General features: G+C 54.7%; 7 protein-coding genes across 7 annotated transcripts; 3 read left to right on the forward strand and 4 right to left on the reverse strand.

Annotated features, from left to right (window-relative positions):
- Window positions 1-1,087: 1,087 nt before the first annotated feature.
- Window positions 1,088-2,415, reverse strand: IWZ02DRAFT_179705 (uncharacterized protein). Its single transcript, XM_066762277.1, has 2 exons — window positions 2,042-2,415; window positions 1,088-1,990 (listed from the first exon to the last, which is right to left on the reverse strand). Exons 1-2 carry the CDS (start codon window positions 2,267-2,269, stop codon window positions 1,520-1,522), a joined length of 699 nt encoding a protein of 232 aa, XP_066625205.1. The 5' UTR covers window positions 2,270-2,415; the 3' UTR covers window positions 1,088-1,519.
- Window positions 2,416-3,685: 1,270 nt separating this feature from the next.
- On the reverse strand, window positions 3,686-4,085 carry IWZ02DRAFT_373140 (GGL domain-containing protein; the record flags this gene model as incomplete). Its single annotated transcript, XM_066764684.1, has 3 exons — window positions 3,686-3,748; window positions 3,803-3,863; window positions 3,931-4,085. The coding sequence occupies 3 exons, from the start codon at window positions 4,083-4,085 to the stop codon at window positions 3,686-3,688; spliced, it is 279 nt and encodes a 92-aa protein (XP_066625206.1).
- A 1,540-nt stretch (window positions 4,086-5,625) lies between these two features.
- Window positions 5,626-9,399, forward strand: IWZ02DRAFT_179733 (uncharacterized protein). The gene is made up of 4 exons (XM_066762278.1): window positions 5,626-5,756; window positions 5,876-6,100; window positions 6,157-8,534; window positions 8,586-9,399. The coding sequence occupies exons 1-4, from the start codon at window positions 5,724-5,726 to the stop codon at window positions 9,154-9,156; spliced, it is 3,207 nt and encodes a 1,068-aa protein (XP_066625207.1). The 5' UTR covers window positions 5,626-5,723; the 3' UTR covers window positions 9,157-9,399.
- A 1,189-nt stretch (window positions 9,400-10,588) lies between these two features.
- On the forward strand, window positions 10,589-13,608 carry IWZ02DRAFT_488181 (glycosyl hydrolase; the record flags this gene model as incomplete). The annotated part of the gene is made up of 9 exons (XM_066769436.1): window positions 10,589-10,818; window positions 10,920-10,928; window positions 10,998-11,232; window positions 11,318-11,520; window positions 11,569-11,585; window positions 11,644-12,079; window positions 12,141-12,348; window positions 12,405-12,736; window positions 12,807-13,608. 9 exons carry the CDS (start codon window positions 10,589-10,591, stop codon window positions 13,606-13,608), a joined length of 2,472 nt encoding a protein of 823 aa, XP_066625208.1.
- A 51-nt stretch (window positions 13,609-13,659) lies between these two features.
- On the reverse strand, window positions 13,660-17,624 carry IWZ02DRAFT_444292 (Exportin-T). Its single transcript, XM_066767098.1, has 3 exons — window positions 17,268-17,624; window positions 15,638-17,204; window positions 13,660-15,588 (listed from the first exon to the last, which is right to left on the reverse strand). The coding sequence occupies exons 1-3, from the start codon at window positions 17,277-17,279 to the stop codon at window positions 14,096-14,098; spliced, it is 3,072 nt and encodes a 1,023-aa protein (XP_066625209.1). The 5' UTR covers window positions 17,280-17,624; the 3' UTR covers window positions 13,660-14,095.
- An 86-nt stretch (window positions 17,625-17,710) lies between these two features.
- IWZ02DRAFT_497233 (alkaline phosphatase) lies at window positions 17,711-20,396 on the reverse strand (the record flags this gene model as incomplete). Its single annotated transcript, XM_066770185.1, has 7 exons — window positions 17,711-18,867; window positions 18,918-19,239; window positions 19,286-19,530; window positions 19,583-19,860; window positions 19,929-20,131; window positions 20,203-20,224; window positions 20,291-20,396. The coding sequence occupies 7 exons, from the start codon at window positions 20,394-20,396 to the stop codon at window positions 18,037-18,039; spliced, it is 2,007 nt and encodes a 668-aa protein (XP_066625210.1). The 3' UTR covers window positions 17,711-18,036.
- A 929-nt stretch (window positions 20,397-21,325) lies between these two features.
- On the forward strand, window positions 21,326-22,423 carry IWZ02DRAFT_179801 (uncharacterized protein). Its single transcript, XM_066762279.1, has 2 exons — window positions 21,326-21,549; window positions 21,602-22,423. The coding sequence occupies exons 1-2, from the start codon at window positions 21,474-21,476 to the stop codon at window positions 22,180-22,182; spliced, it is 657 nt and encodes a 218-aa protein (XP_066625211.1). The 5' UTR covers window positions 21,326-21,473; the 3' UTR covers window positions 22,183-22,423.
- The last annotated feature ends 3,002 nt before the right edge of the window (window positions 22,424-25,425 follow it).

A 25,425-nucleotide genomic window follows, 5' to 3' on the forward strand; every position in this document is an offset into this window, starting at 1 on the left:
CCGTCACTGCTTGGACCCTTTTTCTGAAAAAGCTTCTTCCCACGAAAGCCGCCACAATGCTGGAGTCTCGTCTTTCGATCCGTCGCCGTTGACCGCGCCTTCGAGTCAGGCATCCTGACTCTTGAAGCCACCGGAACGACTCATTGAACGCTCAGCTCTCTGCACCGTTGAACAAGGCCAAAAACTCTCAGAACGCTACTGTTTTCGCTGCGTCAACACATTGATCTTGTCAGGAACAGCATCATCACAAAAGATAGAATCGAATCCAGGGGTACATACGCCTTTCCTTCCTCTTTGGAAAACTTGTGCATGCGCCGCCTCCACCAGCGCCGCAAAACTGCGCACATCGCCGCTCAGGCACGCGAGCAATCTCTGAAATGGGCCGACCAATTATTCGTGACAAGGGTTCTTGGAATCCTGAAGAAGCTGCGGTGTACATTTTTTCAGCTTCCAATCCATCAGCTTCGCGTTGGTTTGCCTTGCATGAGGCCCTGAACGGCATGCCACCAAGAAGGTGCCGCCTGTCGCCCATTCGCCGACGCAAGATGTATGACAGGAAGCAGAGGGGGAACTCGGCCATCTCCGGGCCAGCATGACGACCAAGAAGGCCTTACTTCTAGCCATCAGTCGTCCAGGAGGCCGTCAGAGAGAACAAATGACCGCCGCAACTTATCTACTCGGCACCACAATACGAGCGGCTGTCCCAAAGTCGGGGGCGATCGACAACGGCCTAGCATCAAGAACGTGGCCATGACTATTAGCCTGCGGGTCCGTCGCCGCCAAAGAAACTGGGATCAGCCTCTGACGTTCAACACCAAGAGTCAACGCTGTTCGAGGAGCCGACGCTTCTCCACACTGCGTACCATTTCTGGAGAGCGAGTCCCAACTCTGAACAGCACAGTGCGCGAAAAAAAAAATTAAAAAAGATCAAAAAATAAAAAATTGCACTTGGAAGGGACAACAGCTCGCCAAGCGCAGTTGCGATGTTAGATGACTGCTCCCTAGGCGCGGCTGTGATGGCGGACGACTGCTCCCCTGACGCGGCTGGGACGGCGGATAACTGCTCTCTACCTATGTAGAGGATTTCTCATTTCTTTCTACACCCACTGTGATAGCGTGTCGAAGGCACATATTACCACCAATCACAACAAGCCCGCCTCAATTTCGGCTTTGCACTCTCTGCTCAGAAGTTGAGCTTATCCCCGACTGCTGCTGCTCCTTCTAGAACGGGCAAGAAAGCCACGAGGGAAAAAGCATAATCGAAAGAGAAAGAACAAAAGTCAATTCTGACTGTACCCAGCGCCGACACACCGGTCCCATCTGCAGCCACAGCACCCAGCAAACAGCCGTCCGTCACTCACCCATCCACTCCCACTCGCTTGCCCTGTAACCCTGGCCATCCTGCACAACATCCCAGAAGACGCGCGCCCGCACGTCCACCCACAGCACTTTGCTCGCCCACGCTCCTAGCCTTACACGAGCACCCTCTGCCTGCCCTCTGTCTTCCTACTCAGCAAAATCATCGGGGGGAATAGACGGGGAACACTGTTGCGGCCTTTTCATCAGCCCGACGAGGAGCTCCCCCGTTCACCTGGTGCTCGAGGCCGACAAGGAGTGGAGACGGGACTTCTGGAGTCTGAGCAGGTCGGACAGGCACACCTGAGGCCACTGCTCCCGCCAGCAAGCGACGAATCTGCGCGCGCAGTAATCTCGCACGGCGCGGCCGGGGACGGCCGGGGGCCATGGCGTCGCTCACGGGGCAAGCGATCCAATCGCGGCGTTGGCGGGCGCCCTCCGGCTCGCTGGCTGCTGGCTGTCCTTTGCCGTGGGCTGGTGAAGGTGGGTGGTGCCGCTTGCGTGTCGAGGTGTAGTTGATGTGAATATTGTTGACCCTGAGATCTACACGGCTGTCATTGCGAATAGCTATGTAGGGCCACTTGCGTGTAGAGGGAGGGAGCCGCCTGGAGCCATGGCGAACTCGTTGGGTATCCTGCTATAGCTGTCAATCAAGCCGTAGTAGGTAGGAGTTGTGGTGGCAAACCACTACGTCACTATTTTGCCTCTGCAAACACTTGACTCTCTCAACCCATCCAACACTCGTAATTTGTATAATCATGAAAGGCAAAACCCGACATACTGTACCTACTCTACGATACCAAATCCACCACATATCCCAACTCCCAACATCCACCCCATCCACCGTTGCACAATGGCGCGCACCACCTCCTCCCCTACCCGCTCGCTTCCCACCACGCCTTGCATACACCATGCATGCAAGCCATCCTCTCGTGCACACCACACAGACAGACAAACCCGGCACTTACTACATACACACTTTCGCACTTTTTCCCTGCTCATCTCGTACATCTCCCACATCTCCGCGCTGTACCCCTAGCTCTCCCTGTTCTCAACCCCCACCCTGCCTCTGTTCTGCGTGTCCATCCACTGCCCCATGAAAAATAAATACACCACTGCGCCCTATCGTACACGAAAGTCAGTCTGATTGGCTGAGAAGAGGCCAGTCGCGTCAATTAAATCATTCACACGACGTACATGCGTGCCTATCCGTCCGTCCGTCCGTCCGTCCGTCCGTCCGTCCGTCCGTTGTGGTCCGAAACAGCTTTCGTACGTGCAGGTGGACGTGGCTGCTTTCCTTGTCCATTCCTGGCCCCTTGCATGCATCTATCTGTGTAGCAAAATCTTTCTATTTGGTTGGCTTTTCCTCCTTCCTTCCTTCCTCTCGTGTTACTGTCCATCACGGGTGGGATGCGCGTGTCCGGGCGGTCTCTTGTTGTGTGCAGGAAAGAGAGAGAGAGGGGAGAGGGGAGAAGAAAGAACATGATGAGGGAGGAGAGTGGTGGGAGGACGGCACCTGGGATGTTGTTGTTGAGAATGAGACACGCCGGTCTGATTGGCAGGTCGAGTGGTGTGTATATAGTAGACCGCGCGAACTTCACCCTTTCTCGACGAACTAGGTAGGTTGCTGGCTGGCTTTGTTGGCATGTCTCACGTCAAGAAGAAGAGGGAGCCGCTCGTACACTCGCACGTCCCGCCACAATCGTGATACCATATGAAAACATGGAACAGACACCACAACGAACAGGAAGGAGGTGAGGTACGAAAAAAGCGCAATTGGTCCTTCTGCACTATCAACACGAAAAAACGCTGAGAAGCGCCATCCAATGAAGAAGGGCGATACTAACTGCTCCGTCGCTTATTTTTGCATCTGCACCATGTAGAAAGACCGCCGCCGCTCCCGTCACTAACCACTGCTACCTCTCGACAAAGGGCGTGACCGCCTTACCCAATACCCTGACCACCAGAAGCCACTGACTAGCGCCTCAATGGCCCGTAGCTTCAAGCACTAGACTTGCCTGTCCTAATATACATTCGTTCTTCTTTCGCGCAGATACAGCTGTGATCCGAAGCCAGAGAAGGGGGATTTCCGGAGAGGAAGGGCAATTGAAAAAGTAAAAAAGACCCAGCGCCAGTGCAGACAGTCTGATTACGGTCCGACATGGACAAGAGGGCTCTGTATTAACCGAGAAGAGAAATTGAAAGGTAGCCGTGGAGTGAATCGAATAATGAAAAAAAAAAAAAAAAAAAAAAAAGCTCTTGTCGAACGCCGTACGCGAGAAAAGAAGAGGATATCGGAGGGTATGATTGCGTTTCGTGCATCTTCCTGCTACATAACTAGGCAGCAGCCGTTGGATTGCTGTGGTGCATAAGGGTCGTCACGTTTGTCGACCTGCATCGAGAGTTAGCGCGCTTGGATCGAGGCGGCAAGGTGGAGGGCACTCACGGTTCCCCATCTTGAGGGTACCATAAAGTCCTTTGGTTCCTTGTCCGTAAAGTTGATGAGGCTGAGAGCGCGTTGTGTCAGCTGTCACACGTCATGGCGGGCAGTAGTTGGGGTTGGAGCGCACTCACTCCATGGCAGCCTCCGACACGGGTATCCGAGCGCGGTTCAGGTCCTCCTTCAGACGTGCGTTGAGCTCCGTCAGCCTCCTTAGCTTGAGTTCGGCCATGCTCTGCTTCTTGCTCTTGCCGTCGCCGACATTGCGGGCTTCGTACGGGGCCGACATTGTGAGGTTGCAAGGGGCGAGGAGGGAAATTCGACGTCGGCAGCGAAAATGAGGGCGTTTGGAACTCGATGTTTACGTGACGGAGACGTCTGCAACGATTAGTCGAGGGGATTGGGCGCGATGCAACATGGTGCGACGTACCAGCACAGGTCAAGGGTGAGGATGAGGTGCGTGGTGGCCGGGCTCTCGTTCGGCGTGGTCGCGGAGTTGTCGCAAGGTCGCGCACAGGAGAGCTTTCGCAAAGGAGCGGCGTCGCCAAGGTGCTGTCGTCGTCTGAGGAGAAGCGAGAGCGATTGAGGGGCTATGGAGCCGCGGGGGGCCGGCGACGAAGCAGAGGCGAATGCACGATGGAGGTCGGGTGGTGGGTGTGAAGATGGGCCAGTCCAGTCAGGTCGGGAGTTGAGATTGGGACAGGGCAGGTTCCGTGCAAGCAGCAGCAGTGGCAGCAGCACCAGCGGGCAGGCGGGCAGCCTGCCAGGAGTCCCGATCTTAGGGGTGGTCGCTTCCGGTTTAGCCGCTCCGGCTACGCCTCGGCAACTTGGCACGCCTGTGGGTGTCTCTCGCAGCAGCACCTATCCCAGAGTAGCTCGCTCACTTCGCTAAATAGGTACGCAACGCCATAATATCTGTAAAGCCATTGATTCTTGAGAGGCACACCCACTCGCCACAACGGCACAATGACGCTGCAGCCGGCCCGAGTTCTGGCCACCCGCCATTGACGCCATGGAGGAAGGAAGTCCCCAGATTTCTCTGTGTGGGGACTGGGTGTGAAAAGAAACGAGACCTCCCAGTAATGCCACTTACTACCGGTACTATAGGTACAGCTAGGGAGCCTTCGTTTGCTTCTACAGTCGCGTTTTGAGAGCATTTGTGCTCTGCTACAGTGAAGTGACGTCTAGATTCATTTGCTCAAACAGTCGCGTCTAGGAAACATTCATTTGCCCCAGTAGTAGCGTCTAGTGAGCATCCATCTACGGTGATAGTCACGTCTAGGGAGCATTCGCTTGCTCGGTTACGCCCACGGAGCTGTCATTCACCAAGTTGTTAGACCCAGCGCTGTCTGAAGTCATGTCTCGCACGGAGTGTGGTCGACTTTGGGCCGAAAACTGTAGGCACAAGCTGTGTTGGCCCATATACTTGATGAATGTCTCAAAACCGTTTGCGACTGGCGAAGGCAAAAGAACTCGATGCAAAAAGACCCTTGTGAGACCTTGGGACTCTTTCAACCGCCGCTTTGGGCTTTCAGCAGCGCATGCCTTGTTGCCTTGGACTACCTTATGTCGTAGCCGAACATCACTAAACATGTTGGATGAAGAAAGGCACTCAGCAGCATCCGCGAAATTTTCACATTTTGAACTGAACTAGATTGAGAAAACCTTGAAGCTCATGAAATACAAAACTCTTGCAAGACGCTATTTTGTTCACTGTTGGCAGTTGACCAGGGAAATCGGCAATGCCAAGAAACGGCTGGATCAAGTATGATCCGGGCTCTGAAATCCTGTCGGTACCATACACTCGCTCACCACCACCACTTTGTGACCGTCCACCCATCTGCGCCGCTCTGGTTGCCCGCGACAATTGTCCGACCAGTAGCAACCACCAGCCAGAGGCAGACTCCGCTCTCTGAATTTGCCCATCATGCCGCCGCCACCTCACAGCCGGCCAGAAAATGTGCTCAAGGCGAGTTGATTCTTCGCGCTTTGTGCGCTGCCATGTCTCGCGTCGCCGACTTCGCCCGACGCGCACCTATCCGTCAGACCCAGCGTTTGCTAACTTGCCATGACTTGTAGCGGGCCCAAGAGCTCATCGGAGTTGGACAGCAGCAGGCTGCGCTGTCTCTCCTCCACGAACATGTCGTCTCGAAGCGCACGCGTAACAGCCCCATCGCCTCCCTCGAGCCGATGATGATACAGTTTGTCGAGTTGGCCGTGGATCTGAGAAAGGGAAAGACTGCCAAGGATGGTCTCTACCAGTACAAGAACACTGCGCAAAACACCAACATTGGCACCATCGAGGTATGCAACAGCTTGAAACAAAGGAGGGCTGGGATGCGGCTGACACCAGGCAACAGCTCGTCTTCAAGAAGTTCCTTGAGCTCGCCGAGCAAAAGGTCACCGAGGCCCAGGCCAAGGCCGACCAAGTCCAGTCCTCCATCGAAAACACGACGACCCAAAACATCGACGACCTCGAAGCGACCGAGACTCCCGAATCCATCCTGCTTTCGACCGTCTCTGGCGAGCAATCCAAGGACCGCACCGACCGCGCCATTGTTACCCCATGGCTCAAGTTCCTATGGGAGGCCTACCGCACCGTCCTCGACATTTTCAAGAACAATGCCCGTCTGGAGGTCATGTACCAAGCCACGGCCCACCAGGCCTTCCAGTTCTGCTCCAAGTACGGCAGGAAGACGGAATTCAGGAGGCTTTGCGAGCTTCTGAGGAACCACTTGCAAAATGCCGCTAAGTTCTCGTCCCAGATGCACGCTATCAACCTCAGCGACCCCGACACCCTCCAACGCCACTTGGACACTCGTTTCCAGCAGCTCAATGTCGCCGTCGAGCTCGAATTGTGGCAGGAGGCCTTCCGTTCGGTCGAGGACATTCACACGCTCCTCAGCCTGAGCAAGCGTCCCGCGAAGAACATCATGATGGCCAACTACTTTGAGAAGCTTACCAGAATCTTCCTTGTCAGCGAGAACTACCTCTTCCACGCCGCTGCTTGGAGCCGTTACTACAACCTTATGCGCGTCTCTGCTGCGGCCGTGGCTTCCGGCCAGAGCTCCAAGAAGGACAACCCGTCTGTGAGCGAGGCTGACATGACCAAGGCTGCGTCGTTCGTCCTTCTCTCAGCCCTCGCAATCCCTGTCATCAGCACCCACCGCTCTCGTGGTGCCCTCGTCGACGTTGACGAGGCCAGGAAGAACAAGAACTCTCGCCTCACCAACCTCTTAGGCATGTCGACGGCGCCCAGCCGTGCTATCCTCTTCAAGGACGCCTTGTCCAAGGGTCTCCTCAGGAAGTGTAGGCCCGAGATTCGCGATCTCTACAACATCCTGGAGGTCGACTTCCACCCCCTTTCTATCTGCCAGAAGATTTCTCCCATCCTCACGCAGATTGGCACCGACCCTGAGATGCAAAAGTATGTGCTGCCGCTTCAGCAGGTCATTCTCACTCGTCTCTTCCAGCAGCTCTCGCAAGTCTACGAGTCTGTCGATCTCAAGTTCGTCCTTGGCCTTGCCCAGTTCCCGGAGCCCTTCCAGGTCAGCTCCGACACCATCGAAAAGTTCATCATGAACGGCTGCAAGAAGGGCGACCTTGCTATCCGCATTGACCACGCTTCTGGTGTTTTGACGTTTGACTCGGACGTCTTTTCTTCCGCCAAGGCTCTCCACCCTGGCTCTGGCGCTGGCTCCGCCGAGTCTGAGACTGGCACCGTTCAGCGTCTTCAGAGCACTCCCGCTGAGATTGTCCGTTCTCAGCTCACCCGTCTCGCCAAGTCGCTTTACGTCACTTGCCAGTACGTCGACCCAAGCTTCAATGAGGAGCGCCAAAAAGCCAAGGCTGCGGCCCAGGCCCGTGCCGCTGAGGGAGCCGAGAAGGAGCACCGTGAAGCCCTCGCCAGGCGTGAAGTCATTGAGCGCAAGAAGCAAACTGCTGCCAGCGTCTTGGCCCAAAAGGAGAAGGACGAAGCCACCAGGCGCAGGATTGCTCAACAGCAGGCCGCCGCCGCCGAGGCTCAGAGGCTTGCGGAGGAGAAGAAGGCCCGTGAGGCTGCCCGTCTCAAGGCTGAGCAAGAGCGCATTAAGCGCGAGGAAATCGAGAAGCAGCTGAACGAGCTCAAGAGCGGCGTCAAGGGCGTTGACCTCGACCTCGACAATGTCAACATTGACGAGCTTGACTCTGGCCGCATTCGTGCCATGAAGCTTGCTGCTCTTGAGAAGGAGAAGAACGAGCTTGGTGAGAAGCTCAGGGTGACTGCCAAGCGCATCGATCACCTTGAGCGTGCCTACCGCCGTGAAGAGGTCAAGCACTTGGCTGAAGACTACGAGAGGCAGCGCAATGCTGATCTCGCTGCTTACGAGAAGGCCAAGGCCGCCACTCTTCGTGAAGCTGAGGAGAAGCACAAGGAGGAAGTTGAATTGAAGCACCGCCTGAGCCGCCTCGTGGGCGTTTACGAAAAGTTCCGCGACGACATCCGCCAGCAACGCAAGGCCGAGTTTGACCGCCGTAAGAAGGCTGCCGAGAAGGAACTGCAGCAAAAGATGCAGGCTCGCGTCAAGGAGGTCAAGGAGCGTCGCGCTCGCGAGCGCCGCGAGAGTGAAGAACAGGAGAGAAGAGAGCGCGAGGAGCGCGAGAGGCAGGAGAGGGAGGCAGAGGAGAAGGCTCGTGCCGACGAGGAGAGGAGGCAGAAGTTGATCGAGGAGAAGGCCAAGAGGGAGGAAGAGCGCAAGTACGTGTTTGCAAATCGCTGCTGTTTCAACGTCACTAACAATGAAACCAGGAAACTCGATGAAGCTGCCGCCAAGCAACGTCAACGCGAGGCCGAAATCGAGGCCAAGTTGGCCGCGAAGAAGTCTGGCGCCTCGTTCCCCTCTCGTCCGGAACCTCGTGCCGAGCCTACAGAAGACCGCGGTCCCCCTCGACTCAACCTTGCCGGCGGCAAGCCCTCGTGGCGCGAACGCGAGGCCGCGAAGGCCGCTGCTGGTGGTCAGGCTCCGGCCGCTTCGGACGCTCCTCCTGCCGAGTCTGAGCCTCCCAAGCGCGGTGGTTACGTTCCGCCTGGACGTCGCGAGGGTGCTTCCTCCTGGGGCCAACGCGAGGACCGCGGTCCTGCTCGTGACGTCCCTGCTCGCACCGACTCTCCCGCTTCTGGCTCTGGCAGATGGCAGCCCCCTGCGGCCCGCAATTCGACCCCGGGCCAGAGCCCGTCTGGTGGCGGTAGTGCTTGGAGGCCGCCCCAAAGGCGCGGTGAAGGCGAGCGCGACTCTTCTGCCGACGCCCCTCCTCGTCCTGCTGCTGGCTCCAGCAGCGACGGAAAGTACAGGCCTGGTGCATTCGCTCGCAGGACCTGATGGATCCAAAGCGCAATCAGGCACATCGACAGTACGTTTGTCGACATGATGCTTCTCAATTTTCTTTCGAGCTTTTGTGGGGCGTGGACGACTTTATGCACTCATTGATGGTTTGACGTACTGGCATCAAAAAAAGCGCTGGTGGTTTACGGCACCTGAGGATGGGTCGCAGGTCAGGTTCATTCATGTTTTAGTAGTGGCTCTTTTCTGCACGTGGAGTGGGCGGCAGAAAAGTTCAGTTGGTTAGCTCGAATGATTCACTGGATGGGTGGAGGAGGTGGTGGTGGAAGTAGCCAGTGGCATGGTGGCTCTGTACGTAGCAAAGACTTTTTCCCTTATTTCGACTGAGTGGAGTGTCCAGATGATTTCAAGCTCAACTTTTTGTTGCTCGGTGCCTCGCTACCGCCTTGAAGAGGCGACAATGACCGAGGCTTGGTGAGTGGAGCGCGGACTGGGAGCGTTCATACGCGCGAACACATAATTTTTTCAGGGATATTTAAGTCCTATTACACCTGAGAACTTGGGAGTATTCAAGCGTCTACAAGGACGACAATGAGGAGCATTCAAGGCCCAGTTCGCGGAAACCCATCCTTGTGTATACCACGACTTCGAGCCTTGGACTCTCAGCATTCCCAAGTCCATCGTCTATAATCAACTAGATACTCACCGCAATGATGGGAAAGCTTTGTCAGCAGAAGAGTAGAATAACAACTCGGATTCCTTATTTTCGTCAAGGTAGCATCGTGCTGTGGCATCTGCGAATACGTACCTTCCCCGCAGTACCCTCCACTTCTGCGCCCAACTACTTGTGATACCAGAACACATCCCTCCCCTACAATCCCGGTTTTTCGCGGAGCCTACCTTCTCTCTCATTCCAACTAGCTTGATTCCACTCGCTGCTCCCTTGCCGCTGAAGATCGGCACCATGTCAGTCGACCACCAACGCAGGAACAAACCATCTGATCGGTGCCGAGTCAGACTAACGACGGCCCAACAGACCCATGGCCTTTGAACGTAGCTTTTGCCCCATCTCGCGGGCGCTGAGCGGTTCAACAAGACAGCCGCTCGCAATGAGAGCAAGCGCGATTAGCCCATCCAAAGCGGCAAGTTCCTACGACAGGCCGCGCTGGGTGGTGCAGAGCGACTCTGCCCTATGTGGCATGATACAAGTTGTGCGAGGGAGCCCCGCCTTTGAGAGCGCGCGGGGCACGATGGACTTTGGCAAAAAAAGAGTTGGTGGAATTAAGGTATGCACAGTACGAACGGCGCGGCCGTGGACGCGGGACGGAAGGCTAATAAAACCAAAACCTTGCGCCGGACAGTCAGTGACTGAGTCTTTGAACTACATAGTGAAGAAGGACGTGCCAGCCAGCCAGCCAGTAGCTACAACTGCGCCTGCGCGCCCTGCATCTGCTTTTCCCTTCTTGTCACGATGGGTGGGACTTCTCTGACTGGTCGCTCGGCGGTGCAGTGGCTGCTGCTGCTACTGCTGCTCTGCTTTTTGGGACCCCTGAACCCTGTCGTGGCTCAAGAGGTGGATTGGACCAAGTTTGTCAACCCGTTTATTGGTACCGAAGGGCCTGAGAAGGGCACCGCGTTCAACGCTGGAAACGTCTTTCCTGGGGCGGCGATGCCGTTTGGCGTCGTCAAAGCTGGAATTGAGTGAGTCGTCCCGTGTGCTTGATTTCGTCCTCAATGCGCAAGGACCGTTGCGTAGACGCTTCACGGAAAACGAGTAAAGACACCTCACTGACACTTCCCAGCACCACCGTGTAAGTCATTCAACAAGCTCCTGTGTCGCAAATTACGTCAGTCTCCGAATTGAGACGAGGGGCGCCTAGTTTCAATGCCTCTTGCTGCAACGCCAACGGCGGATACACGCCCGATGGTTTCATCACTGCCATTTCACTGTTGCATGAGAGCGGTACTGGGGGCGGCGTCAAGTACGGCGTTGTCCCGCAGATGCCACTGACGACTTTGGACGGCGTCAATGTGCTGGATAATCTCACGTACATGCAACCACGCAAGGTGCAAGACAAAGCCGAAGTCGGATTGTACAGGACGGAATTGGGCAATGTAAGTTTACTTTCTTCTCGAATCTTCCACAGTGAGAGTCCTGAATTCTTTTCATGCAAATTGAACCATCGCTGACAGTGAAAAGGGAGTCGTTGCGGAGATTTCTGCAACAAGACATGCTGGATTCATGAAGTATGACTTTAATGAGCCAGGAGAAAGATATGTGCTGGTGGACGTATCACACTTTTTGCCAACCAACGACGAAGTCAATCTAGCACAGTTTTACAGCAATGGACAAATCGAAGTCTCGGACGGCGGGAAAAAATACAAGGGATACGGGATTTGGAGGTACGTGTGCAACTACTGCTGAACCATATAGTCTAACGCGCTCTCCAGGGGTGGTTTCAATGCTGGTAAGCCTAGAATCAAGGAGAATAATTAATACACTCCCGTAAATCTGAGTCAAAAAAGGTCCCGACTACACCGTATACTTCTGCGGACACTTCGACCAAACGCCAAAATCAGCCAAGCTCTTCTCAGGCCCCTACACTGACCCTTACTGGCCCAATACCACCAACAGCCAACCAAGGTGGCTCAACGACTCCACGACCGTCACTGGCGGCACAAATGGCTACCAATACGCGAACCGGATTGGAGCGCTCTTCGAATTCAACGCGTCGGCATCAAAGGTCATGTCCAAAGTGGGCGTGTCGTGGATCTCGGCGGAAAAGGCGTGCAACTTTGTCGACGACGAGATTGACGGGTGGGATTTTGATGACACTGTCAAGACGGCGAAGAAGACGTGGAATGATGAGGTCTTTTCGAGAATCACGACGACGGATTTGAAGAATGTCACGCGCCTGACCATGTTTTACTCGGCGCTGTACAAGATGCACCTTATCCCCAGGTATGTTGCTTTTCCGGGGAACCGAGTCGGAAGTGATCATAGGTAGTTGACGGTCTTGCAGTGATCGAACGGGCGAAAGTCCAAATTTCGAGACGACCGAGCCGTACTACGACGACTTTTACACGCTGTGGGATACGTTCCGCTGCACAAATAGCCTGTGGCTTCTCATCGAGCCAGACCGCGCAGCCGGCATGATTCGCAGTCTGATAGACGTCTGGCGCAACGAACGCTTCATGCCCGACGGGCGAAGTGGCAACTATAACGGCCGAGTCAGCCAAACCAATCCCATCCAAAAGGGACCATCAGAAAAGCTAAACGACCACAGGTCCAAGGCGGCAGCAACGCGGACAACGTGCTCGCCGACGCATACGTTAAGGGGCTCAAGTACGGCATCAACTGGGATGACGGGTACAAGGCCATGAAGACCGACGCCGAAGTGACGCCCTACAACAACTTCGACATTGAGAACAAGGGCACGGGCAGCACCAAGGAGGGCCGCGGCGCGCTGGACGACTGGCTCAAGATTGGCTTCGTGAGCACGACGTACTCGCGCAGCTTGAGCTTGACGGTCGAGTACTGCCTCAACGACTTTGCCCTTAGCGTCGTGGCGAAGGACCTAGCCCCGGATGACTATCAGAAATATTTGAATCGCTCGGCGTGAGTGTTGTCTTTTACTCTCGAAATCCCCCTTTTATAGGCATCGCCATTGGACTGATCTTCCTCCCAGGGGCTGGCGCAATCTATGGGTCCCCTCAATCAGCTCGCTCGACTTCAGCGGGTTCCTCGCGCCCAAGCAAGCCAACGGCACACTGACAGACCCAGCCTACGACCCAACCTCATGCGGGGAATGCGAATGGAGCGCAATCGCGTACGAAGCGGTGCCATACGAATACAGCTGGAACATCCCACACGACATGCGCAGCCTCATCGCGCTCATGGGCGGGCCCGCCACCACCGAGCGCCGCCTCGACCTCATGTTCAAGCCGGGCGGGCGGCCCGGCGCCATCGGCACAAACTCGCTCGGCGACACGCTGTTCAATCCCGGCAACGAGCCCAGCTTCGCCATCCCGTTTCTGTATAATTATTTGGGCCGGCGCCAGTGGAAGAGCGTGCAGCGCTCGCGCCAGCTCGTCGATCAGTACTACAGCGATTCGCCGTCGGGCTTGCCCGGCAACAGCGACGGCGGGTCGCTGGATAGCTGGCTCGTGTGGAATCTGCTCGGATTGTACCCCGTCGTGACGCAGCCGGTTTACCTTCTGCTGAGTCCGTGGTTCGACGACTTTGAAGTGCGCGTGCCGAGCTTCGAGGGCGAGGGCCGCGGCGAGGAAACGCTGAGGATCACGGCCACGGGTGCGGATGAGGGGTACTATGTGCAGAGCGTGAAGCTGAATGGTGAGCCGTGGACCAAGAGTTGGGTCGGCCATGACGACATTGCAAAGGGCGCGACGATCGAGTTTGTCCTGGGTGACACGCCGGCGGAGTGGGATACTGGTGATTTGCCGCCTAGCCCGGGGCATGTGGAGCTGTAGGTCTTGTGCGAGCTAATAATCAATGGCTTTTGAGTGCATGGCTGGGACACTGTTAGCAGTAGTCACTTGATTTCGATGCGCTTGTGTGTTGGGCTGGATGTTGAGCTAATGGGGTGTGTTTGAATTTTCATCTGGCTTCTCCTTGGGCCAAATTTTTCAGAACCAACCACGCTGCCGTCGGCTGTGTAATGTCTATGACAGCTGCTAGCCTGCTTCCAGAGAAAGGCAATATCGAAAAGAAAAAGCCTCCTCCAACCCGCTTGCTTGATGGTGATGCCATGATGCCTTCCGCCCCCTCTTTGAGAAGAAAATTTGTGTTTTTTGTGTGATGCTGCTCTTTTCACTTTTGAATCAAGATGTGGTCAGTAGCGGGTATGTCATGCCAGGATTTTGAACTAAAATAGAGTCAATGAAACGCTGTGCAGCTAATAGGCAGTGCATTCTGCCGATCCCCAAAACAATGTGGCGCGCGAGCGAGCGGAACACATCAATTGCCCGCAGCTCGGGAGACGAACTGCTGGAAGTACTGCTTGAATCCCTTTTCGCCCTTGGTGCTGAGAGCGTGGAGGTATTCGTTTGTGCCCTGTTCGTCGACACCCATGCTCAAAAGCTCTCCCCGTAGGCGTTCCAGATAGAAATGACCGCACTTTTTCAAAATCTCCAACTTCAAAGCAGCCAGCTCTCCAAGCACTCCGCGTGCTTGAGCATCCTTAATGTTGAAGCCTGCGCTTGTTGGAATTGACCATGCAAGGGGCGAGAATCTTGTCATGGCAAAGGCCTCGAATCCGGGAAGAGTTGGGCTTGGCTGAGCGGATGGATCGTTGGGTGGAATGTCAGGGCCACCCCAAACGGCCGTCATGCGGACGAGGACAGAGACGCCCAGACGAGCCGTGGGGTAATCAGTCGGGTCGCGTGCAAAATGCTCGATGGTGGTGATGATGGTATCAAAAGTGGCCTGGTTCGCATTGCTGATAAAGACGGAAGCCAGATCGTTGTTGAGGATGACGAGAAGAAAATTGAGGTATTCCCGCCTCAGCTCGGCCAACTGAATCTCGTCGTCTGTCCCGTTGGTAGGTTCCGCAAGACCAGAGAATACGCGCTGAAGGAGCGGGGTCAGGAGGGTGTCGAGCATGTTGAGCACTTCAGACTTGAATCCGAAAACGACTTGCTCGATGAGCCGCAAAAATGTTGCCATTTCGTCCTTGGTCGAGCTTGGCGAAAGAAGTCCTTCAATCCACCGCGGGAGCTGTTGGAGGACTCTCGGGCCGAGGACACCAATCAGCCTGGAAAATGCGAAGCGAGCTGCCGTGCGGATAGTGATGGACGAGTTGAGCGACTCCAATGCCATGAGGATGGCTTCCGACGCACGGACAAATTCCTCCGAGATCTCGGGCGGTGGTGCTGGACCGTGTGCACCAGGCATGGTGTCGACGAGACCGCGTCCCAGAGTACCAATCGCTTCTATCAAGTGGTGGACCTGGGTGGTGGCACGCTCGTCGCCTCCCTTTGCCGGTGACAGGTTCTGCTCAAGATCGCTGAACAGTGGGTTCAGTACTTCTCTAATGTAGACAACCTTGCTTTCGATCGGGACAGACGGAGAAGATAACATGTGACCGATTGCTTCAAAGAGGTAGAGCTGATTGTTGAAGGTGGCATCATAGGACTGGCCGTTGTCATCCGAGGACATGTCGTCATCGTCTTCGTTTGGAAGCTCGGCTTTGATGATCAAAAGATCGCCAATCGCTTGAATGATTGTCTGGCAAAGGGGGCCAATGTGATTGCGAAGAGGCTTGACGAAGCGGGAGAAGAGATACCAGGAACGAAGCTTGAGTCTGCGGTGGCTGCTGTGAACCAGTCGCACGAAATTCTCGAGGACCCTCGGAATCAGGGAGGTGTTTTGCTCGAAGAAGGACGAGTAACGGTTACAGATTTCCAAATACGTCGAGGGAATCACGGGGTAATTATCGAAAGCGGCAACATCTGATGCAAGTCAGCCTTGTGTCAAAAAGGAGAGGTAGTGTCAACTTACTGGACTCGACCATCTTGGTCATCATTTCGATTAGCCTTGCCGCAGCCAGCGAAGATGGCTCCCTCTTCGCATACATGCCGCCGTTCCTGACCGCCAGCTCTCCAAACAAGAACATCTCGTGGAGTGCCAGCTCAACGTCTCTCCAGCTCATGCCGGAATCGGGCTGGTCGAAACTGCCCAAAATTCCGGCAATCTTGGTGGAAAGGGTTTCGATGTACAGAGTCTCGTCGATGGCGGCAACTTGCTGTTGGAGGACGTGTAGCCGCTTGCGCAATTCTTCAAATTCGGCTTCGTCTGTTTGCTCGTCTTCGTCGACGACATTCGCGGTGGAGTCGTACTTCATCTTCATAATGATTGCCTCGAGGATAGGATGGAGCATGGAGGCATACTCTTGAGGCAGCGTGCCATTGGTCTTGACAATCTTGCGGAAGTAGGTCAGGAGATCTGTGAGTGACGGAATCACAGTCGAGCAAATCTCGTCGTACTCGTCCGAGAAGAAGCGGAGAAGGTACGGAACAAAGACCCGGAGCAACTCATTAGCCTGGGCTTTGGTGCTGTCGTCGGCAGAGTCGGTATCGAGAATCTTCACGACATCTGTCAAGGTCGTGTTGACCAACTTAGCAACGGCCTCGGCCAAATCATTGTCGTAAGTAGACACGGATTGGTCTGCGAGGCTTGGGCTAGCAATGAGCTGGCCAACCACGTTGCCCAGGTTGAGGAAACTGATTAGCTGGACTTTGTCAGACGCCTTCATCTTCTTTGCTACAGTCTCGGTGAAGGTATCGATGGCAGCGTCCCGGACCCTGGCCTCGGGTACGTCCGAGGATAGAACCCCCTGCTGACCGGCAATTTCGAAGAGATTGTTGAGCAAAGCCTCATTGACGACTAAGGATATGTCAATCCAGCTAACCCATTTCGAAATCGTCTTCAAACACATCTCTACAATGCCCAAATCAGTCTGCCTCCACTTTGCCAGGACCTCCTGCCAGGATATCGAAATTTTTTGAGCATCCCTGCCTCTGATGTGATCCTTCAATTCCTGGTTGCGCTTCGATTCTTCGGGCGACCGCGACATGAGGACATCTGCAATCTCATCGTGGATCGAGCCGAGCAGGCGCAGGTATAGCAGGGTGGTGGTGGGGTTGGTTGTACCAATTTCAGCAGCATCTCCCGCAAGCGCTCTAAAGTCGTCGAAGAAGGATTCCCACGTAGAAGGGTAAAGAACAGTGAAGAGGTAGGTTGTGGTTTGTGTGAGCTTGTTTTGTATGTGCGCCGTGTCGACCGCTTCCCCATTGCCGGGCCCATAGGTTTGGCGAATGTGGTTCCAGAGATTATCTTTGATTAAGGCCAGGTTTTGTGCATCCAGCTGCTGGACAGCCAGATTGACGATTTCAAGAGCGACGTGGCGCACGACTTCATCTGCCCGCGGAGTTCGGGTGAAGAGGGCAAGGCAAATCTGCCAGGCGGCGGTGGGTTCGGCTCGGAGTTGGTTGAGGAAGTTGATTGCTTGGGTCTTGATTTCGTTGTCGGCCGCAGGATTCCAGGCTATCTGGATGGCATTTTCGACCTGTTTGCGACATCTTATTAGCGACGCCGAGGTGTTGAGAAATTTGTACATGGTAGGTCGAACCTGCGTCTCCATCCTCCGCCACCAAGGATGCAATGAGCGTGCTAGCACAGGCTCGTGGCTATGGTGAAGTAGCGCGAGTTCAGAGTGGTCAAGGTGAGGAGGCGATTGGTTTTCGGTTGTCTGGAGGGTTGTTGTCGAAAAACTAGTTGACGTATCTAGGTGGTCATCGGGCAGCCATGTGAAGATGGAAACCGAACGGATGCAGTCGGTGGATGGATTTGGGCCCGGACCGGAAAGGCTTGCTTGCAGGTCAGAGTGAGATTGGCAACAGTGCAAATGAATCAAAAACGGGAGTCGAGGGCCGTGGTCGTGTGCGCACACAAAGGACTTGATGTGTGTAAAGAAAGGCTGCCCTCGCTGTGATTCGATTCTCGGTGGGGTCTTGGCATCATCAGGCTTAGGTTGTCGGCACTGGCCGATGTCATCTCGCAACCCGTCAACACCACAAGAACAGCCCTACCGTCCCCCGTCCTCCGCATCTCCCGCCCCGCCAATCTGCTTCCTTGGCGCCTGTCACCGTCTTCTTAACCGCCGCATGTTTGCTTTTGACGGCTCCTCTGAGCCAACCTTCAGCTCTACTTTCTCCGCGAATCCGGCTCCCTCGACCGAGCCTAGATGTCTACCGCCATATTCCGAACAACAATAGGCTATGGACGGCACTTGAGACAATTGACAAATTACTCTAGCTCGCCTTCTCGGCTACTGTGAAGAACTACATTATGGTGCAGGAACCACCTCAGGCCATTACCGGACCGATGCACTTCACACCTCACCCGCCCCCTGGAGGCTTCGACTTCCGGCTCAACCCTAGGCATTCAGCCATCCCAAAGAAGACGTCAATGGCCGAGTACACACCACCAAACAACTCCTGACATGGTCCCATCGCAAACACGGGCACATCGGTGAGACTGTGGACACCCTGAGAGTCCTCCACTGGCAAAGTCCCGTTGACCAAGAATCCACCTCTTTCATCCTTTGGATTGGCGTAGTACCCTTCAGGTGTCTTGGTGTTCTTGGTAAGGTTCACTGCAGGAGACCGAGGCCCATCTTTTCGCACCTGGTAGTTTTCGTGTCGGTCAGGGTCCGCGCTGACGCCCTGGAACAACGTGTATCGCGGGTCCCAATTCGACGGGAAATGCACGCCGTCGGTGTAGGTGAGGTTTCCAGTCATGGTATATTGACTGAGACCGCTCTTTTGGTAGGTGCCCACGGCAGCTCGCTTGCGACGGTCATCCTTTTGCTCCTGGAGGTACTTTGTGTCCACGCTGCCCATCACGTCAAAGCCGTGCCCATGGTCTGCGGTTACGAGCACCAGGGTGTCCTTCAATTGGTCCGTCGCATTGAGGCGATCCACGACGGCTTTGACCGTGTCGTCGAGCTCAAGCAGCTCGCCAAGAGCTCGGTCATAGTCCAAGACATGCATCATCTTGTCGATGGACGCGGCTTCAGACATCATGAACCAGCCTGCGCCATCCTCGGCGCTGCGGGCCGTCAAAATGTCGAGGGCCTTGAGCGTCATTTCCTTGAGACCGGGCTGGTCCGTCGCTGCCCTCCCGTCACCGCTTGGGTCCTTGGTTTGATTAAGATTATCTTGGTAAACCTGAAAAGAGTCGTCAGACGCATGCTTCCCGGGTGCAGCGAAAAGCTTACATTTCGATCCAGCCACTTGGCCATGTTGGATGTCGTAAAGATTCCCAGAGTCCGCTTGTCATTTTTGGCCGCGGCCAGTTCTTCATTGTTCAGCACGACCTGGTAGTCGCGCTTTCTGAATTCCTCGTAATAATCCTTGTCTTCGTAAGTCTCGCCGCCCTTGGACGAATTGTAAAACTGCTCTCCGCCACCTCCAAACAACACGTCTGGTCCGGTCCAGTTGACCCACGTGTAATTGGTGATGCCATTCAAGAAGGAGTCAACAATCTGAGGATAAAGATCCCGGTCACGTGTGTGCGCAGTCAGAGCGGCGGGCGTGGCGCTACCAGCGTTAGCAACTCTGCCAACAAGGGTTGAAGCATTCTTACTCGGCGATGAACGCAGTCGATACGATGCCAATGTGGCCGCTGTAAAGACGATTGAAGAGCTCGACAATGGTTTCGACCTTGGGATCATCAAAAGGGTCCTTGCTGCTATCGGCATAGACGGAGAGCGCATTGACCGTGCTCTTGTGTCCGGTGTAGAGCGCAGTCGCTGAGTTGGCCGAGTCGGTGATGAACGAATCAATTGAATGGGTCATTTGGTGGCCGAGAATGGGGAACTTGTCCATCATCTGGGGAAGGTGAGTTCGGCGGTCCAACGGGAAAAAACTCGTGAGTACTCACCATCTTTGTCTGATATTTACCATTGATACTCTTGTGCGCAATAAGACGCCCAGCGGTAATCATGTTAGTTGTCATACCGTCGCCAATGAAAAGGATGACATTTTTTGTTCTTCGCGCTTCATCAATATCGCGCACCGTCCAAGTGGACTTGGTCTCCTCGCCATCGTAGTACTTGAGAGTGGCGATGTACTCTCCAGGCTCGTACAGGGCGACTCTGCGATAAGCCTTGGCGGCAACTTCGACAAACGATGGTGTTTTCGCATCCTGAGCGAACAAATCTGTGGTGCCAATTTAGCGCGCGCCTGTGCTTCAGATTCCCCGAACCGGCAACCCTCGTCCAACGCACCTTCGTACCACGTGAAATTCCACCGTTCGAGTTTTGGCTCCTCTACTCCGAAGTAGTCGGTGGCAGGGCGGGCTGGCTCGCCGACTTTTTCGATCGTAAAGGTAAAGTTTTCATCTGGCTCTCCTGGTCTTGCTTGCGACCCGTTTTGCGGAGCATGGACTTCGAGACGAATGTCGAAGTACTGGCCAGCCAAGAAATCGGCCCTGCAGAGATTAGTTCATGCAAGGTCCCTTGAACTACGCGGCGCTAGTCCAATGGCATCTGGAGGGCTCACTGGTCGGGAGGAAAGCAGCAGCCTGGCACGACAATCAGCCCAATTCGTCATCACGTGGCGGCGGCGGCAAGAAGCAAGACAAACGTACCAAGGCGGTCACCACAGGTGCCGAGACGCGTGAAGGTTTGGGCATTGCCCGAACCAACTAGCAGGGCGAGTGTGGCGCCCGCCAGCAGACGTCTTTGATGCACCATGATGGACGAAGCTGGCGGAAGGCTGGCACGATTGGTTAACGGGGAAGAGGATAGCGTCAGGAACGTTTCGAAACCCATCGAGGGCCCAGCAGGGGAGCGGGCGCTATAAACACGCAGTTCACGTCGTGCATCTGAGCGCGAGGAGAAACCATAGGCCGGCCGTCGACGCTGTGCCACAGCGCGGAGTCGACTACGGCACCGACAGCTCTTCGCGCTTTTCGCAGCGAAAGGCGACCTCGTTGCGGCCTCGACGGCTCTGTTTGGAGCATTATCGCTTTCGTTGTGGCGCACTGCCAAGATGGCTGTGGCGCAGATTGTCTTTCGGTCGCGCACTTCGAGATTCCCGATTGAGGGCGTGAGCCGTTGCGAATAAGGTTGCTTAAGCAAATTGGAAGCGCGTTGATGGACGCGTGCGAGCGAGCCGAGTTCTGACTGGAAGCCTGCCCCTCTTGCTTGGCACTTGGCAACCGCGTTACATTTTCACTTTGCGCCAACCGAGCCTTGGTGAGAACCGTCGCGCCTCTGTGCCAAAGATTGGCAAAAAGCGCGGTTGGGCGGGAAGATTGCCGGTATCGCTGCTTTTGCGCGGCGGCCAAACAGGTAGGTCCCGTGCGTTGCACCAATCATGACGGTATCGATCATTTGACTTTGCTTGTCGTCCAAGTTTCGAGTTTTGCAAGAGATAGGGGAGATTCTGTTTCCAGGGGGTGAAGACGGAACGGCATCAGGGGGCCTCAACCTGTTCCAGGCGTCAGGGGTCAAAGTGCCGTTAAATTTCATCACAAGCAGTCTTGTCGAGCTCACAATTTCGTTCAGTCTACACGCATTTCCGATGGTTTGCCATCATCTTGAGCCATGTTGAGGGGGCAACTTCCATGAGGAGGGATAAGGGAGGAAGTGGGAGATGCCGCTACTATATTGGGCAATGCAACTGTCTACATCCAACTCAACCAGTGACATAGGATTTCCTATCTCCAACGTCCATATTTTCTCGACAGGTTCAAAGTTAGCTCGCGCCAGCGACTTTTCGCTCATTATTCCATCTATATTTTTCCCCTGTTTCGAGACTTTGGAAGAATGTCGTCGCTGCCACTACCACGACCACCAAAGACCTTGCCGTCCACCCATCACGAGGAAAAGTTTTTCCTTGAAGGCGAGTGTTTCGTCAGTGCAATCTACTGGCCTGTGACTAACACAAACCAAAGACACCCGCTACAACTCCGCCAAGACCTTTCTCGCCCGCGTCGCGAAGCGCGCTCTGAATCCCCCAACTGATTTTGCCACGCGCGCTGCCGCCGAAGCCTGGATACACTCCTTGGTGCCCCCAAACTACGACTGGGGCGACTACGTGAACATGACTCGGGAACAGATCAAGCGGGCCGCGATAGAGGATGTGGTGGAAATGCTTCGCGAGCGCGGCCAAGTTGTCTTCACCAATGATGCCCGCATACCATCGGGCTTTGACCGCGCCATTGGGTTTCGAACGGCGAGCGCACATATCGATGAGCAGAATCGAGATTTAAATCGCCTGTGGTCCACTGTTCAGGAGCTGAGGTTCGAATTGGGGGTGGCGAACTCGACGGTCAGGGACTTGACCAAAGTACTTGATCTTTGTGCTGCCCCCTCTGCGTGGATGTCCTGTGCTTACAATTTTGTTCAGCTCAGCAAGGTCTCTGGCTGGCTTTGGTTGCCCGTCAAAGGTTCCAAGCATCTGGTGGAAGGTATGCGGGATCTCCGGCGCAATCGACGAGCTTCTCATCATGCGTCTGGGGCTGCCGATGAATGAAGTCCTCGCGACGACGACGCAGCATAGGAAGAGAGGACTGAAAGCGTGGCCACGCTTGTCAACCGTCAAATGCTCTTTTTACTCGTTATCTGGTCTCTCCCTTTCTCTCGGCGATTTGGATGCTGCTGAGCATGCATAGCATTGTCATGTTTGCAAGCAGGAACGCGGGCGTATCGCTTCGTTTTTTGCAAGGGTAGAACTTAGTGATAGATGAGTTTTCACTCGATCATTCCAATTCAAGCATTTCACAAAAGCTCTCGCGATGCGCGGAAAAGGCATCTCTCTGTCGCTTTTCCATTGTCCCTCATCCTCTTGCGCGGGCGCAGACGAGCAGGAGGTCCTGGAGGTTACCACAATCAAGTCAGTTCGCCTCAAAACATGTGCATCGAGTGGACCTACTGCAGTGAAAGATGCACTGCTTTTTGTGTTGTATTTTGGGAGCACCGAAATCATTCAATCCACTGACGTCATCGCGCTCGCAGAGGCAGGATCCTAGGCCTACATTCCCCTCGCCTAGCAAACCGCAACAGGCAACCGCTTTTCCCCATTCGATCCCTGTATACCCACTTGTTACCTTGACGTACGTCTGTTGTTGAAACGCTTGGATTGAATGCGCTCTTGATTTGATGGGAGGGTGGAAAGGGGTTTTGCGTATGAGGGCTCGGGCACCATGTGACTGCTACGAAATGGGTGTCTCGTTGCAACGATTCTCGTTTTTGGCTGGCGAAAACGGGCTGTGAAGCAAAATATGGGCGCGAAGTAGGCAAATGCGAAGACAAAGAAAGACGCGTAGCTGTTGCGTGTTTTTCCGAGTGCATGGTGATTACTGCAGAGTGCGCGCGCCGTTGCGGAATCGCTTGTTTTGATCGGTGGAGATGGGCTGACAGGCGTAAGGATACAAGATAGAAGAAGAAAAGGAAAAGGGCATGGTGTTTTTCCCGTACTGCTCTGCCAACTGACCTCCCACTTTGAGCGGGTGCTCTGACATTGTTCACAGGTAGTGTTTGCACTTCCCCGTGGTTGGGACAGACAGATGCCTGTCGGTACCAGAAGAGAAGTAAGAAATCTTTGAAGAAAGGGATAGTCCCTCAGTATAAACAATGTCAAGCGATTATGGCTGGACGGGATACATGAGAGCAGCTGAAGGATCCAAGTGGAAAGATTTAGCTTTCTTCACAGTAGCAGGCAGCAAACAGCGAATAGTTGTCTCCAATCGTCGACACCCTTCGCGTTGTTTATCGGTCTCTGAGCTAGCGATGCTCCCGCAGCCACAGGCAAAATCGTTGAGTCGGACTTGACGTCAACCCTTCTTCTCTCGTTAGAGATGGTGATTTCAATGCTGTAGCATGGCTCGCGGGGATGTAACGAGCGACTGTCTGGAAAACTTTGATAGTCGTGCAGGATGACAGGCTCGCTGCGAAGGTGTTGGGCGCTGGCGGTTACGGTTTTCATCTCTGCATGTGAGATGAAGTTTCTCTAGAATGATGTTGCATAGCGAGTGCCCTTTGAGCGCATGGGATTCCGGACGCGTCTCCCCCTGATGTATCCGCATGAATTAGGATATAGTTTTGAGGCTGCCGAATGGCGTAGAACTTTTCCTATTCCTCGGCGGCATGGGCGGAGGTAGTACGCGGGTTAAGACACTTCAATGCCTTTTACAAAATAGTGGGCTTTGTTTCATTGTGTCTTTGGGCATCGGGTTCGTTTTCCTTTTCGATGTGCAAATGTCGTTTGGTAAGATCGTTCGAGATAGTCCGACGATGGCGGTTCTCAGAGCCCGCCAGGAAACAAAGACGGCTGCTGTAGCAACGCCTCACGCTCCAAATGGCGTCATTGATCGCAAGCGAAGTGACGGAAAGTGGGTGATGATCTTGCTCCACCACTAACATCGCCGTGCTGGTACTGGAAAAAAGGAAGCATTAGATGCCAAACCTCTCTTGAGATACGGAGGTAGCGCCGTGATTCGCGACTGTCTGTCGCGGAATAAGACACACTCTGAGCCGGGCTCCAGACCGCAGCGTCGCGATATTCAGCTTCCACCAGTCCACTCATTGCAGCAAGTCAAAGTCAGGCCATTGTTGCTTTGAAAATTACCCGGCTTGCTTGTGGCCTGTTCGCTTGCCGGTCTGTCTGCGAGCTCGCTTCGGGATGTACACGGCGCCGGCGTCGTAACATGCTGGCAAGATCCACAGTCGTCCGGTGGGTGTACTGAGACTGGCTATTAGGCCAGGGCAGCCGGGTAAGTATGTTAGACGAAGAGTACACGTGAGGCTAGCTCTGGTCTTGCAGAGTGAGATGAGACCACAAGAGGGAGTGGGGGGCGAGCCCACCCCAACCTCGGGTGATGAGCGGCGGGAACGAATTGCGGAGAGACCCGGCCGATCGAGGCTCGTTGTGCATGGAAATTGGACCTGTGGTTTTTGGCCGCGGAGCGTTCGTTGCGCGCGCGCCATGTATGTAGATAGGTGTCTTTTTCCAAACACCATCCTTGTCAGACACACGTGGTCATACACGCATATGTACAGAACATACAGGTAGATGGATATCTGGACCGTGCCGTTGCATCAAGCGTTGCATGTTCAAAGAGAGAAATGACAGTGAGAGGCTGGGAGACGCTGGTTTGGCTGCCGCCACTTTAGACGCCTCCGCCACTCTGGTGGGTCCAAGGGCTCCGTGCCTGTAGTCCTGTAGATCAAGCAATCCCTCGTCGGCTTCTTGTAATGCAAAGACTCCTTTGTGGTCACTTCTGTCGGGCCCGCTCCTTGCATTCGGGACCACCTACACCACACTGCCCTGCTTACCGGCCATCTTTGCGTTGTATGGCGTGATAACCCGCTCGCTGCATGAAGCAGACACATTTTCAGGAGCAGGAATCCGATCGCGAATAACTGGCCGTTCGAATCGTGCTTGGAATACACATCTGGACTCCACTTATGTTTGGAATCTATCGAGAACCAGTGCCTTGCCTGGAGAATGACGCTGGTCTCCTGAATCTGATGTTTCTCGTGCATTTGCTCTCTTGCGCTGTGTTGTAACACTTGAGGAAATCCCGACCCGGATTAGAAGTTTCGGAGCGACGTCCGGCAGAAAGCTGCCCCCTTCATCATTGGGCACGAGTACCCGAGGACGACTGTGCAGGGCCCAGGTGGTTAACGTTCTCCGGAGGTTGACAGACTAGCCCCTCAGACTGGTCCAAGTAGACAGTGGGGAGGCATTCAGTAGTCGAAGCACACTGACGTAGGA

This window comes from Phyllosticta citriasiana (genome assembly GCF_038021145.1).
Source record: "Phyllosticta citriasiana strain CBS 120426 chromosome Unknown IWZ02scaffold_3, whole genome shotgun sequence".
Taxonomy (NCBI): domain Eukaryota; kingdom Fungi; phylum Ascomycota; class Dothideomycetes; order Botryosphaeriales; family Phyllostictaceae; genus Phyllosticta; species Phyllosticta citriasiana.